This window comes from Gobius niger, assembly GCF_951799975.1.
Source record: "Gobius niger genome assembly, chromosome: 1".
NCBI lineage: Eukaryota > Metazoa > Chordata > Actinopteri > Gobiiformes > Gobiidae > Gobius > Gobius niger.
This window is the reverse complement of record NC_136852.1, coordinates 75797244-75814257: the sequence shown is the minus strand read 5'-3', so window position 1 is coordinate 75814257 and position 17014 is coordinate 75797244. Positions and strand designations below refer to the sequence as shown.

Below are 17014 nucleotides of genomic sequence, written 5' to 3'. Positions count from 1 at the left end.
TAAAGAGGGGGTGTTCTGCTTTAAAGAGGGGGTGTTCTGCTTTAAAGAGGGGGTGTTCTGCTTTTGTCAGCCCCATAGCACCAGTCTATATCTCACTACAATGATGACAAACCTTCTGTTGGTCTGTAAATGCAGTAAATTAGAATAACTGCCTTGTATAAAATGTCTCTCTCAAAATGGCTGTAGTGAATGTCTTGAAATAGGCCTCTGTCTCTTTAAGAACCTCTGAGCCTTTAGACACGCCCCCTCCACACGCTGTCTGTGGCATCAGTGGGGAGGGGGTTCTGCTGAGGAGCAGTGGTTGGTTACTCGGCTGGTGACCAAAGCTCGGAGGCGTCTCCAGGAGGTGGGGGCGTTCCTAGGAGGACTCAGGCAAACCTATCCCTAAAATGGCCGCCATCAGCCAAAAATTCAACAAAAAATGTGACAAAAATTCAACAAAAATGTGACAAAAATTCAACAAAAAATTAACAAAAATTCAACAAAAATGTGACAAAAATTCAACAAAAATGTGACAAAAATTCAACAAAAATGTGACAAAAATTAAAAAAAATGTGACAAAAATTCAACAAAGATGTGACAAAAATTAAACAAAAAAATGACAAAAAAATCAACAAAAATTCAACAAAAATTCAACAAAAATTCAACAAAAATTTAACAAAAATGTGACAAAAATAAAAAAAAAGACAAAAATTCAACAAAAATTGGACAAAAATTCAACAAAAAAATGACAAAAAATGACAAAAATGTGACAAAAATAAAAAAAAAAGACAAAAATTAAACAAAAAAATGACAAAAAATGACAAAATTCTAAATAATTTCAACAAAAATGTGACAAAAGCCTATCCCTAAAATGGCCGCCATCAGAGTTTTTACAGATTACTCAGAAATACGTGAATGTGCCAAGGCAACACTTCAGCCATGTTTTTAATGAGGGAGTGACAGAATAACATGATGGAAAGCTTGAAAAAGTACATTTTGCAGAATACCCCCCCTTTAAAAGGTCAGAGGTTGACCTTTAACCTTTACTCAGGCCTGTACCTTTCGCCTGGTCCTCGGTCAGCAGAGGGTCACTGCTGCTGCGCGACAGCCTGGTCTTCCTCCTGACTGACCCCACCGCGGGGGGGGCGTCCGGGGCTGAGGGGAGGCAGGGGTCCGGGGGTCGATCTGGGGGCCCGGCTGAGGGGCAGAGGGGGCCCGGGGCCTCATCATCTGGGGGCCCGGCTGAGGGGAGCGGCTCCAGGGGGACCTCCTCTCTGGGCTCCTCTGTAGGCGCTGACAGGGAAGAGCACAGGGTCAAACGTCGTTATTAAATCAGTTTATGGGGGGTTTACCGGGGGTCCCGAACCCCCCTCTTTGGGAACCACTGTTGTAGGTGTGATGTGTGACTCACGGGCCGGAGAGGACGAGGCCCCCGCGCTCCTGTGGTCGGGCCCCTGCACACACACACACACACACACACAGTCAGGACAATCCACAGCTTCACAGGCGACCGTTACCGGATAGACCACACCCACCTGCGCCATAGCCCCGCCTCCTTCCACCTCCTCGTACGGCGGGGGCGGGTCCAGCGGGCAGAACACCTCCACGCCTTTGATCCGAGCGCCGTAGATGTGCGGCAGAGGGATGACCCCGTCCCTGAAGACCCTGCACACGAGAACCAGCTGAGCCCCGGGCGGGCACCCTTAAAGCACCCTCAAAGCACCCTTAAACCAGGACACCCTTAAACCAGGACACCCTTAAACCAGGACACTCTTAAACCAGGACACCCTTAAACCAGGACACCCTTAAACCAGGACACCCTTAAACCAGGACACACTTAAACCAGGACACTTAAACCAGGACACACTTAAACCAGGACACTTAAACCAGGACACCCTTAAACCAGGACACACTTAAACCAGGACACTCTTAAACCAGGACACACTTAAACCAGGACACTCTTAAACCAGGACACACTTAAACCAGGACACTCTTAAACCAGGACACTCTTAAACCAGGACACCCTTAAACCAGGACCCTTAAACCAGGACACCCTTAAACCAGGACACCCTTAAACCAGGACACCCTTAAACCAGGACACCCTTAAACCAGGACACCCTTAAACCAGGACACCCTTAAACCAGGACACCCTTAAACCAGGACACCCTTAAACCAGGACACTCTTAAACCAGGACACTCTTAAACCAGGACACTCTTAAACCAGGACACTCTTAAACCAGGACACCCTTAAACCAGGACACCTTTAAACCAGGACACCCTTAAACCAGGACACCCTTAAACCAGGACACCCTTAAACCAGGACACTCTTAAACCAGGACACTTAAACCAGGGCACCCTTAAACCAGGACACTCTTAAACCAGGACACCCTTAAACCAGGACACCCTTAAACCAGGACACTCTTAAACCAGGACACTCTTAAACCAGGACACTCTTAAACCAGGACACTCTTAAACCGGGACACTTAAACCAGGACACTCTTAAACCAGGACACTCTTAAACCAGGACACCCTTAAACCAGGACACACTTAAACCAGGACACTCTTAAACCAGGACACTCTTAAACCAGGACACCCTTAAACCAGGACACCTTTAAACCAGGACACCCTTAAACCAGGACACTCTTAAACCAGGACACCCTTAAACCAGGACACCTTTAAACCAGGACACCCTTAAACCAGGACACCCTTAAACCAGGACACCCTTAAACCAGGGCACCCTTAAACCAGGACACCTTTAAACCAGGACACCCTTAAACCAGGGCACCCTTAAACCAGGACACTCTTAAACCAGGACACCCTTAAACCAGGACACCCTTAAACCAGGACACCCTTAAACCAGGACACTCTTAAACCAGGACACCCTTAAACCAGGACACCCTTAAACCAGGACACTCTTAAACCAGGACACCCTTAAACCAGGGCAACATTAAACCAGGACACCCTTAAACCAGGACACCCTTAAACCAGGACACTCTTAAACCAGGACACCCTTAAACCAGGGCAACATTAAACCAGGACACTCTTAAACCAGGACACCCTTAAACCAGGACACCCTTAAACCAGGACACCCTTAAACCAGGACACTCTTAAACCAGGACACCCTTAAACCAGGACACCCTTAAACCAGGACACCCTTAAACCAGGACACTCTTAAACCAGGACACCCTTAAACCAGGGCACCCTTAAACCAGGGCACCCTTAAACCAGGGCACCCTTAAACCAGGGCACCCTTAAACCAGGACACCCTTAAACCAGGACACCCTTAAACCAGGGCACCCTTAAACCAGGACACCCTTAAACCAGGGCACCCTTAAACCAGGACACCCTTAAACCAGGGCACCTTTAAACCAGGACACCCTTAAACCAGGGCACCCTTAAACCAGGACACCCTTAAACCAGGGCACTGTTAAACCAGGACACCCTTAAACCAGGACACCCTTAAACCAGGACACCCTTAAACCAGGACACCCTTAAACCAGGACACCCTTAAACCAGGACACCCTTAAACCAGGACACTCTTAAACCAGGACACCCTTAAACCAGGACACCCTTAAACCAGGACACTCTTAAACCAGGACACCCTTAAACCAGGACACCTTTAAACCAGGACACCTTTAAACCAGGACACCCTTAAACCAGGACACCTTTAAACCAGGACACCCTTAAACCAGGACACCCTTAAACCAGGACACCCTTAAACCAGGACACTCTTAAACCAGGACACCCTTAAACCAGGACACCCTTAAACCAGGACACCCTTAAACCAGGAAAACCCTTAAACCAGGACACCCTTAAACCAGGACACCTTTAAACCAGGGCACCTTTAAACCAGGACACACTTAAACCAGGACACTCTTAAACCAGGACACTCTTAAACCAGGAAAACCCTTAAACCAGGACACCTTTAAACCAGGACACACTTAAACCAGGACACCCTTAAACCAGGACACACTTAAACCAGGACACCCTTAAACCCTAACACCCTTAAACCAGGACACCCTTAAACCAGGACACTCTTAAACCAGGGCACCCTTAAACCCTAACACCCTTAAACCAGGACACCCTTAAACCAGGACACCCTTAAACCAAGACACCCTTAAACCAGGACACTTAAACCAGGACACCCTTAAACCAGGACACCCTTAAACCAGGACACCCTTAAACCAGGACACTCTTAAACCAGGACACTGTTAAACCAGGACACTCTTAAACCTGGACACCCTTAAACCAGGGCACTCTTAAACCAGGACACCCTTAAACCAGGACACCCTTAAACCAGGACACCCTTAAACCAGGACACTCTTAAACCAGGACACTCTTAAACCAGGACACCCTTAAACCAGGACACCCTTAAACCAGGACACCCTTAAACCAGGACACCCTTAAACCAGGACACCCTTAAACCAGGACACTCTTAAACCAGGACACTGTTAAACCAGGACACTCTTAAACCAGGACACCCTTAAACCAGGACACCCTTAAACCAGGACACTCTTAAACCAGGACACTGTTAAACCAGGACACCCTTAAACCAGGACACTCTTAAACCAGGACACTTAAACCAGGACACTGTTAAACCAGGACACTTAAACCAGGACACTTAAACCAGGACACTGTTAAACCAGGACACTTAAACCAGGACACCCTTAAACCAGGACACTCTTAAACCAGGACACTGTTAAACCAGGACACTTAAACCAGGACACCCTTAAACCAGGACACTTAAACCAGGACACTGTTAAACCAGGACACTTAAACCAGGACACTTAAACCAGGACACCTTTAAACCAGGACACCCTTAAACCAGGACACCCTTAAACCAGGACACTGTTAAACCAGGACACCTTTAAACCAGGACACCCTTAAACCAGGACACCCTTAAACCAGGACACTCTTAAACCAGGACACTCTTAAACCAGGACACTCTTAAACCGGGACACTTAAACCAGGACACTCTTAAACCAGGACACTCTTAAACCAGGACACCCTTAAACCAGGACACACTTAAACCAGGGCACCCTTAAACCCTAACACCCTTAAACCAGGACACCCTTAAACCAGGACACCCTTAAACCAAGACACCCTTAAACCAGGACACTTAAACCAGGACACCCTTAAACCAGGACACCCTTAAACCAGGACACTCTTAAACCAGGACACCCTTAAACCAGGACACTCTTAAACCAGGACACCCTTAAACCAGGACACCTTTAAACCAGGGCACCCTTAAACCAGGACACTCTTAAACCAGGACACCCTTAAACCAGGACACTCTTAAACCAGGACACTCTTAAACCAGGACACCCTTAAACCAGGACACCCTTAAACCAGGACACCCTTAAACCAGGACACCCTTAAACCAGGACACTCTTAAACCAGGACACCCTTAAACCAGGACACCCTTAAACCAGGACACCCTTAAACCAGGACACCCTTAAACCAGGACACTCTTAAACCAGGACACTCTTAAACCAGGACACCCTTAAACCAGGACACCCTTAAACCAGGACACCCTTAAACCAGGACACTCTTAAACCAGGACACTCTTAAACCAGGACACACTTAAACCGGGACACCCTTAAACCGGGACACCCTTAAACCGGGACACTGTTAAACCAGGACACCCTTTAACCAGGACACCCTTAAACCAGGACACCCTTAAACCAGGACACACTTAAACCGGGACACCCTTTAACCAGGACACCCTTAAACCAGGACACCTTTAAACCAGGACACTCTTAAACCAGGACACCCTTAAACCAGGACACCTTTAAACCAGGACACCCTTAAACCAGGACACCCTTAAACCAGGACACCCTTAAACCAGGACACCCTTAAACCAGGACACCCTTAAACCAGGACACCCTTAAACCAGGACACTCTTAAACCAGGACACTGTTAAACCAGGACACTCTTAAACCAGGACACCCTTAAACCAGGACACCCTTAAACCAGGACACCCTTAAACCAGGACACCCTTAAACCAGGACACCCTTAAACCAGGACACCCTTAAACCAGGACACCCTTAAACCAGGACACCCTTAAACCAGGACACCCTTAAACCAGGACACTCTTAAACCAGGACACTGTTAAACCAGGACACTCTTAAACCTGGACACCCTTAAACCAGGGCACTCTTAAACCAGGACACCCTTAAACCAGGACACCCTTAAACCAGGACACCCTTAAACCAGGACACTCTTAAACCAGGACACTCTTAAACCAGGACACCCTTAAACCAGGACACCCTTAAACCAGGACACCCTTAAACCAGGACACCCTTAAACCAGGACACCCTTAAACCAGGACACTCTTAAACCAGGACACTGTTAAACCAGGACACTCTTAAACCAGGACACCCTTAAACCAGGACACCCTTAAACCAGGACACTCTTAAACCAGGACACTGTTAAACCAGGACACCCTTAAACCAGGACACTCTTAAACCAGGACACTTAAACCAGGACACTGTTAAACCAGGACACTTAAACCAGGACACTTAAACCAGGACACTGTTAAACCAGGACACTTAAACCAGGACACCCTTAAACCAGGACACTCTTAAACCAGGACACTGTTAAACCAGGACACTTAAACCAGGACACCCTTAAACCAGGACACTTAAACCAGGACACTGTTAAACCAGGACACTTAAACCAGGACACTTAAACCAGGACACCTTTAAACCAGGACACCCTTAAACCAGGACACCCTTAAACCAGGACACTGTTAAACCAGGACACCTTTAAACCAGGACACCCTTAAACCAGGACACCCTTAAACCAGGACACTCTTAAACCAGGACACTTAAACCAGGACACTCTTAAACCAGGACACCCTTAAACCAGGACACTGTTAAACCAGGACACCCTTAAACCAGGACACCCTTAAACCAGGACACCCTTAAACCAGGACACCCTTAAACCAGGACACTTAAACCAGGACACCCTTAAACCAGGACACTGTTAAACCAGGACACACTTAAACCAAGACACCCTTAAACCAGGACACTCTTAAACCAGGACACCCTTAAACCAGGACACCCTTAAACCAGGACACCCTTAAACCAGGACACCCTTAAACCAGGACACCTTTAAACCAGGACACCCTTAAACCAGGACACCCTTAAACCAGGACACCCTTAAACCAGGACACCTTTAAACCAGGACACCCTTAAACCAGGACACTCTTAAACCAGGACACCCTTAAACCAGGACACTCTTAAACCAGGACACTCTTAAACCAGGACACTCTTAAACCAGGACACTCTTAAACCAGGACACCCTTAAACCAGGACACCCTTAAACCAGGACACTCTTAAACCAGGACACTCTTAAACCAGGACAACCTTAAACCAGGACACTCTTAAACCAGGACACCCTTAAACCAGGACACCCTTAAACCAGGACACTGTTAAACCAGGACACTGTTAAACCAGGACACCCTTAAACCTGGACACCCTTAAACCAGGACACTTAAACCAGGACACCCTTAAACCAGGACACCCTTAAACCAGGACACCCTTAAACCAGGACACCCTTAAACCAGGACACCCTTAAACCAGGACACCCTTAAACCAGGACACTCTTAAACCAGGACACCCTTAAACCAGGACACTTAAACCAGGACACTTAAACCAGGACACCCTTAAACCAGGACACCCTTAAACCAGGGCACCCTTAAACCAGGACACTCTTAAACCAGGACACCCTTAAACCAGGACACCCTTAAACCAGGACACCCTTAAACCAGGGCACCCTTAAACCAGGACACTCTTAAACCAGGGCACCCTTAAACCAGGACACCATTAAACCAGGACACCCTTAAACCAGGACACTCTTAAACCAGGACACTCTTAAACCAGGGCACCCTTAAACCAGGACACCCTTAAACCAGGACACCCTTAAACCAGGACACTCTTAAACCAGGACACCCTTAAACCAGGGCACTTAAACCAGGACACACTTAAACCAGGACACCCTTAAACCAGGACACTTAAACCAGGACTCCCTTAAACCAGGACACTCTTAAACCAGGACACTCTTAAACCAGGACACTGTTAAACCAGGGCACCCTTAAACCAGGACACCCTTAAACCAGGACACCCTTAAACCAGGACACCCTTAAACCAGGACACCCTTAAACCAGGACACCCTTAAACCAGGACACCCTTAAACCAGGACACTCTTAAACCAGGACACCCTTAAACCAGGACACCCTTAAACCAGGACACCCTTAAACCAGGACACCCTTAAACCAGGGCACCCTTAAACCAGGGCACCCTTAAACCAGGACACCCTTAAACCAGGACACCCTTAAACCAGGACACTCTTAAACCAGGACACCCTTAAACCAGGACACCCTTAAACCAGGACACCCTTAAACCAGGACACCCTTAAACCAGGACACCCTTAAACCAGGGCAGAGAGGGGGGGGGGGGGGGGGGCGTTACCGTCGGGCCAGTCGGGGGGTGTAGGAGTAGAAGGTGGAGAAGTAAGAGGGGGGCGGAGCCGGGGGCACGAACTCCTCCGGGTCCGGCTCCAGGGCGGGTTCTTCTCCCTCTGCGGGACGCTGAGGCTCGTCCTGTCAGAGAGCAAAGGTCAAAGGTCAGTGTTACTGAGCTCCAGGACCCCCCCAATAAAGCCCCCCAGGGCACTACAGGGGAACCCCACAAGCTACCGTGTCGTACCAGACAGGACGTCCTGCGGTGGAAGAGGCGCAGGTATCTGAGCGCGGCCGCCATGAGGCACACGGCCGTGGTCAGGGCGTTCAGGGCGCAGAGGGCGAACAGCACCTTCTACAGGAGACAAGAGGAACAGCAGGGTGAGAGGGGGGGGACACCTGAGGGAGGGGGGACACCTGAGGGAGGGGGGGGGGCTCTGACCTTCAGCAGGATCTTCATGGTGGTGCAGGAATGCGCCGGCTGCAGCTCCAGCAGTTTGTCCTCGGGGCAGGTGGAGCTCCGGGCCAAGAGGCAGCAGTAACACATGTCCTCCACCTGCAAGGACCACAGCTGACCACCAGGTTTCACTGACCACACGTCTGACCACACGTCTGACCACACGTCTGACCTCACGTCTGACCACACGTCTGACCACAGGGCTGAGGGACTGACCTGTTGGCAGCCGCTCATGTTGGACACCAGCTGAGCTCCCTGACAGCAGAGGACGAACCCGGCCAGACTCAGGAGGACACAGACCACGGACAGGAAGACGAACATGTTCACCTGAGGGAGACAGAGGACATGTGAGAGGACATGTGAGAGGACACGTGAGAGGACACGTGAGAGGACACGTGAGAGGACACGTGAGAGGACACGTGAGAGGACAGAGGACATGTGAGAGGACAGAGGACATGTGAGAGGACATGTGAGAGGACAGAGGACACGTGAGAGGACATGTGAGAGGACATGTGAGAGGACATGTGGGAGGACATGTGAGAGGACATGTGAGAGGACATGTGAGAGGACATGTGAGAGGACAGAGGACATGTGAGAGGACAGAGGACATGTGAGAGGACATGTGAGAGGACAGAGGACATGTGAGAGGACATGTGAGAGGACAGAGGACACGTGAGAGGACATGTGAGAGGACATGTGAGAGGACATGTGGGAGGACATGTGAGAGGACATGTGAGAGGACAGAGGACACGTGAGAGGACACGTGGGAGGACATGTGAGAGGACATGTGAGAGGACATGTGAGAGGACAGAGGACATGTGAGAGGACATGTGAGAGGACACGTGAGAGGACATGTGAGAGGACAGAGGACATGTGAGAGGACATGTGAGAGGACACGTGAGAGGACATGTGAGAGGACAGAGGACATGTGAGAGGACATGTGGGAGGACACGTGAGAGGACATGTGAGAGGACATGTGAGAGGACATGTGAGAGGACATGTGAGAGGACAGAGGACATGTGAGAGGACATGTGAGAGGACATGTGAGAGGACAGAGGACATGTGAGAGGACATGTGGGAGGACACGTGAGAGGACATGTGAGAGGACATGTGAGAGGACAGAGGACATGTGAGAGGACATGTGAGAGGACAGAGGACATGTGAGAGGACATGTGAGAGGACAGAGGACATGTGAGAGGACATGTGAGAGGACATGTGAGAGGACATGTGAGAGGACAGAGGACATGTGAGAGGACATGTGAGAGGACATGTGAGAGGACATGTGAGAGGACAGAGGACATGTGAGAGGACATGTGGGAGGACATGTGAGAGGACATGTGAGAGGACAGAGGACATGTGAGAGGACATGTGGGAGGACATGTGAGAGGACATGTGAGAGGACAGAGGACATGTGAGAGGACATGTGGGAGGACATGTGAGAGGACATGTGAGAGGACAGAGGACATGTGAGAGGACATGTGGGAGGACATGTGAGAGGACATGTGAGAGGACATGTGAGAGGACAGAGGACATGTGAGAGGACATGTGAGAGGACATGTGAGAGGACATGTGAGAGGACACGTGAGAGGACATGTGAGAGGACATGTGAGAGGACACGTGAGAGGACATGTGAGAGGACATGTGAGAGGACAGAGGACATGTGAGAGGACACGTGAGAGGACAGAGGACACGTGAGAGGACATGTGAGAGGACATGTGAGAGGACAGAGGACACGTGAGAGGACATGTGAGAGGACAGAGGACACGTGAGAGGACAGAGGACATGTGAGAGGACACGTGAGAGGACATGTGAGAGGACATGTGAGAGGACATGTGAGAGGACAGAGGACATGTGAGAGGACACGTGAGAGGACATGTGAGAGGACATGTGAGAGGACATGTGAGAGGACATGTGGGAGGACATGTGAGAGGACATGTGAGAGGACATGTGAGAGGACATGTGAGAGGACATGTGAGAGGACATGTGAGAGGACAGAGGACATGTGAGAGGACATGTGAGAGGACACGTGAGAGGACATGTGAGAGGACAGAGGACATGTGAGAGGACATGTGAGAGGACATGTGAGAGGACATGTGAGAGGACATGTGAGAGGACATGTGGGAGGACACGTGAGAGGACATGTGAGAGGACATGTGAGAGGACAGAGGACATGTGAGAGGACATGTGAGAGGACAGAGGACATGTGAGAGGACATGTGGGAGGACACGTGAGAGGACATGTGAGAGGACATGTGAGAGGACAGAGGACATGTGAGAGGACATGTGAGAGGACATGTGAGAGGACAGAGGACATGTGAGAGGACATGTGGGAGGACACGTGAGAGGACATGTGAGAGGACAGAGGACATGTGAGAGGACATGTGAGAGGACAGAGGACATGTGAGAGGACAGAGGACATGTGAGAGGACAGAGGACATGTGAGAGGACATGTGAGAGGACAGAGGACATGTGAGAGGACATGTGAGAGGACATGTGAGAGGACATGTGAGAGGACATGTGAGAGGACAGAGGACATGTGAGAGGACATGTGGGAGGACAGAGGACATGTGAGAGGACATGTGAGAGGACATGTGAGAGGACATGTGAGAGGACATGTGAGAGGACATGTGAGAGGACATGTGAGAGGACATGTGAGAGGACAGAGGACATGTGAGAGGACATGTGGGAGGACATGTGAGAGGACATGTGAGAGGACATGTGAGAGGACATGTGAGAGGACATGTGAGAGGACAGAGGACATGTGAGAGGACATGTGAGAGGACAGAGGACATGTGAGAGGACATGTGGGAGGACATGTGAGAGGACATGTGAGAGGACAGAGGACATGTGAGAGGACATGTGGGAGGACATGTGAGAGGACATGTGAGAGGACATGTGAGAGGACAGAGGACATGTGAGAGGACATGTGGGAGGACATGTGAGAGGACATGTGAGAGGACATGTGAGAGGACATGTGAGAGGACAGAGGACATGTGAGAGGACAGAGGACATGTGAGAGGACACGTGAGAGGACAGAGGACATGTGGGAGGACATGTGAGAGGACATGTGAGAGGACATGTGAGAGGACATGTGAGAGGACATGTGAGAGGACATGTGAGAGGACATGTGAGAGGACATGTGAGAGGACATGTGAGAGGACAGAGGACATGTGAGAGGACATGTGAGAGGACACGTGAGAGGACATGTGAGAGGACAGAGGACATGTGAGAGGACATGTGAGAGGACATGTGAGAGGACATGTGAGAGGACATGTGAGAGGACATGTGAGAGGACATGTGAGAGGACAGAGGACATGTGAGAGGACATGTGAGAGGACAGAGGACATGTGAGAGGACATGTGGGAGGACATGTGAGAGGACATGTGAGAGGACAGAGGACATGTGAGAGGACATGTGGGAGGACATGTGAGAGGACATGTGAGAGGACATGTGAGAGGACATGTGTGAGGACACGTGAGAGGACATGTGAGAGGACAGAGGACATGTGAGAGGACATGTGAGAGGACATGTGAGAGGACACGTGAGAGGACAGAGGACATGTGAGAGGACACGTGAGAGGACAGAGGACATGTGAGAGGACATGTGAGAGGACATGTGAGAGGACATGTGAGAGGACATGTGAGAGGACATGTGAGAGGACATGTGAGAGGACAGAGGACATGTGAGAGGACAGAGGACATGTGAGAGGACATGTGAGAGGACATGTGAGAGGACATGTGAGAGGACATGTGAGAGGACAGAGGACATGTGAGAGGACATGTGAGAGGACATGTGAGAGGACATGTGAGAGGACATGTGAGAGGACAGAGGACATGTGAGAGGACATGTGAGAGGACATGTGAGAGGACATGTGAGAGGAGGTTGGATTATTCACCATGAGCAGCACAGGTTTCCTCCAGGTCAGCAGCCCCACGATCCCCGACAGGATCACCTGCAGCAGAGCGGACATTAGCATTGGCCACATTAGCATTAGCCACATTAGCATTGGCCACATTAGCATTAGCCACATTAGCATTAGCCACATTAGCATTAGCCACATTAGCATTGGCCACATTAGCATTAGCCACGTTAGCATTAGCCACGTTAGCATTAGCCACATTAGCATTAGCCACATTAGCATTAGCCACATTAGCATTGGCCACATTAGCATTGGCCACATTAGCATTAGCCACATTAGCATTAGCCACATTAACATTAGCCACATTAGCATTGGCCACATTAGCATTAGCCACATTAGCATTATCCACATTAGCATTAGCCACATTAGCATTGGCCACATTAGCATTAGCCACATTAGCATTGGCCACATTAGCATTAGCCACATTAGCATTGGCCACATTAGCATTAGCCACATTAGCATTGGCCACATTAGCATTGGCCACATTAGCATTAGCCACATTAGCATTAGCCACATTAGCATTGGCCACATTAGCATTGGCCACATTAGCATTAGCCACATTAGCATTAGCCACATTAGCACTGTAGAGCAGTGCTAATGTGTGACCAGTCCTCACACCTGCCCCCTACTGGCCTCACACCTGCCCCCTGCTGCCCTCACACCTGCCCCCTGCTGCCCTCACACCTGCCCCCTGCTGGCCTCACACCTGCCCCCTACTGGTCAGCCCTCACACCTGCCCCCTACTGGTCAGCCCTCACACCTGCCCCCTACTGGTCAGCCCTCACACCTGCCCCCTACTGCCCAGTCCTCACACCTGCCCCCTGCTGGCCTCACACCTGCCCCCTGCTGCCCTCACACCTGCCCCCTGCTGCCCAGTCCTCACACCTGCCCCCTGCTGCCCTCACACCTGCCCCTGCTGCCCTCACACCTGCCCCCTGCTGGTCAGCCCTCACACCTGCCCCCTGCTGGTCAGTCCTCACACCTTCCCCCTGCTGGTCAGTCCTCACACCTTCCCCCTGCTGGCCTCACACCTGCCCCCTGCTGGCCTCACACCTGCCCCCTGCAGGTCAGTCCTCACACCTTCCCCCTGCTGGCCTCACACCTGCCCCCTGCTGGCCTCACACCTGCCCCCTGCAGGTCAGTCCTCACACCTTCCCCCTGCTGGCCTCACACCTTCCCCCTGCTGGCCTCACACCTGCCCCCTGCTGGCCTCACACCTGCCCCCTGCAGGTCAGTCCTCACACCTGCCCCCTGCTGGCCTCACACCTGCCCCCTGCAGGTCAGTCCTCACACCTGCCCCCTGCTGGCCTCACACCTGCCCCCTGCAGGTCAGTCCTCACACCTTCCCCCTGCTGGCCTCACACCTGCCCCCTGCTGGCCTCACACCTGCCCCCTGCTGGTCAGTCCTCACACCTTCCCCCTGCTGGCCTCACACCTGCCCCCTGCTGGCCAGCCCTCACACCTGTAACAGTAAAAGACTCAGTGGCCGATGTTATAAAGCGTCTATAACAGAATAATAAAGGTGTTTATATAAATGTTCTATTGTTAGAGATACAAATACAAAACCTCTTTATTTTATTCAGCAAAAACAAAATGTACAAAACTAAACAAACAATAAAGATAAAAGTAAAAGTAAAAAAAGGATTTAGTAAAAAGTACATATACATATATATATACATATATATATATATATATATATATGTATATATATATATGTACTTTTTACTAAATCCTTTTTTTACTTTTACTTTTCTCTTTCTTGTGTCTCTTCACACTGATTCTTGTGCATATTTTTTTCACACCATTTTTTTTTTGTTTATGAAGTTTTGAAAATAAATCAGACTTTTTGACTCAAATACATTATTACTTTTACTCGAGTAAAATGAGTAACGTTACTTTTACTTGAGTAAACATGGGCCACGTGACTCCTCTGAGTAAAACATGATCTTATTAGATCTGACACAGAGAAAAGTACTTGTTACTTTTACAAAAGTAGAAAGTACTGTGTGATAAAAGTACTCTAAGAGGTACCGTTCCTCCAGTACATCCAGTGCAGTAACTGAGTAAAAGTACTCGAGTACTGGCGGCGCAGACTCAGAGCTGCTGCTGTGACTGCGGCCCTGGGTCTGAGGCTAAGCTAACGCTGCGGCCCCCGGAGCCCCCGGAGCCCCCGGAGCCCCCGGAGCCCCCGGAGCTCCGGTACCGGGAGCCTCCACCGCGCGCGGACAGGACTCACCGAGGCTCCGGCCCAGAACGGGCAGGAGTTCCGGACCGCGGGGGATCCGCTCAGAGACACGGCCCCGTAGGACAGCGCCACCATGGAGCCTCCGAGCAGCAGCTGCAGCAGGCCGAGGGACAGCAGAGGGCGGCCGGGCAGAGGAGGAGAGGCCGCCCCCCGGGAGCACCACGGGCCCCGGGGCCGCGGAGGAGAGCCCGGGGAGGGGCAGAGGGAGCCCGGGAGCACCACGGGCAGAGACATGAGCCGCAGGGAGCCGCAGGGAGCCGCACGGAGCCGCACGGAGCCCGGAGCTCCGTCAGCGCCTTTTATAGACTCTCCGGATAGACTTTCACATAGTTTGGCTCCGGGACGTCCGGAAGAGGAGGGGCCGCGGACACGTGCGCCCCGGTGTAAACAGAGACGTTACTCTTGTATTCACTTACACAATACTCAGTACTTTGTCTCCACTGTTTTACCTTGAGTGTGTGTTGTGTCTCTGGGGGGGGGGGTCTGAGAGAATGTTTTTAAATCTGTAAAGCACTTTGTGCTACATGTTTGAAAAGCGCTCTATAAAATAAAATTGATTTATTTGATACTTCCCATTCGGTTACTCTGTGTAATCAGAATACTGTTTTCTCAATACTTTGAATACTTTGATTTGCATAATATCCATGTATAAAAGTGGTGTTTAACCCTTTAACTCCCACCTGAACCGAGCACATTTCCTCCAGTTTGGCTTTACCCCAATCCAAAAGCTTCTGGAAAAAAGTGTGAAAATAGCGACAAAACTGAGACGAAAACAATGATGGAAATGTGACAAAAAAGTGATGAAAAATTGATGAAAAAGTGGCAAAAATGTCACAAAAATTTGACAAAAAAGTTACAAAAATGAGTGTAATCCCCAACAAAAAATGATGAAAAAAACAACAACGTGAGGACAAAGGTCCTTTTGGTTCAGGCGGGAGTTAAGAGGTTAAAAACATGCCCCGCCTGTTGGAACTTATTTACTTTAATTATGAATATTATGAATATTAAAACTGCACTTTGGCCACGCCCACAGCCCAGACCGCGCCAAACTCCTCCTATTGTTATAAACATGAACCTGAAATGATACTTTCCTAAACTGTATCTAAATAACCACTTTACCTGCATACAGTTACTCTAAATACTCGGAGTACATGTACTTATACCCGACACTGGCTGCAGACGTGAGGTTCTTCTGGTCTTTGGAGTCAGTTCAGAAGCTCCTCCTCAGACTCAGAGCTGCAGATCCACCAACACAACATGTCTTATATTAAACAGAAGCGTAAACTCTTATTATGTTATTAAATAGTTATTACGATGGATGAGAGTCAGTGACAGAGACAGGCTGGGGGGGGGTCTGGGGTCCCGGGGGCCCCGCCCTAAATGAAGATGAATGAGAGTCAGTGACAGAGACAGACTGGGGGGCGGAGCTCAGGTACAAAGGTGTTTAATAAGAAGGTGCCGCTCCTCCTCCACAGTGCACTCACTTACAGCAGACCATTATCTTCACATACATTTGCATTCCAGATCAACGGTTCAGGTGGGGGGGGGGGGCTGCGTACCATTAAACCAGTCTGGTATCAGGGGGGGGGGAATAATCAGAGCATCGAGGGCAGGATCCAGGGACAGCATTAAAGGAAGAGACGTGATGTTATTGTATTATTAAGATTTTCCCCATTTCTTCCAATTTTCCCCAATTCATTCCCCATTTTAAGGGGGGGGGGGGGTATTCTGCAAAATGGACTTTTTCCAGCTTTCCATCCTGTTATTCTGTCACTCCCTCATTAAAAACATGGCTGAAGTGTTGCCTTGGCACATTCACGTATTTCTGAGTAATCTGTAAAAACTCTGATGGCGGCCATTTTAGGGATAGGTTTTTGTCACATTTTTGTCATTTTTTGTTGAATTTTTGTTAAATTTTTGTTAAATTTTTGTTGAATTTTTGTTGAAT

The 17014-nt window shown here is 49.8% G+C and overlaps 1 protein-coding gene across 1 annotated transcript in view; it reads right to left on the bottom strand.

Moving 5' to 3' along the window:
- The window catches only part of LOC306979895 (protein ENTREP2-like), a gene marked incomplete at its 3' end in the record, with an annotated part of 17051 nt that extends 1602 nt beyond the window's left edge, over positions 1–15449 (bottom strand). The window contains exons 1-9 of the mRNA XM_079579052.1: positions 15058–15449; positions 12798–12854; positions 9120–9230; positions 8889–9002; positions 8694–8801; positions 8457–8587; positions 1518–1647; positions 1394–1436; positions 1042–1275 (exon numbers count right to left, since the gene is read on the bottom strand). Coding sequence (XP_079435178.1) covers positions 1042–1275; positions 1394–1436; positions 1518–1647; positions 8457–8587; positions 8694–8801; positions 8889–9002; positions 9120–9230; positions 12798–12854; positions 15058–15300 — 1171 coding nt within the window. The 5' untranslated portion in view covers positions 15301–15449. The remainder of the gene's footprint in view (positions 1–1041; positions 1276–1393; positions 1437–1517; positions 1648–8456; positions 8588–8693; positions 8802–8888; positions 9003–9119; positions 9231–12797; positions 12855–15057) is intronic.
- Positions 15450–17014: the final 1565 nt, after the last annotated feature.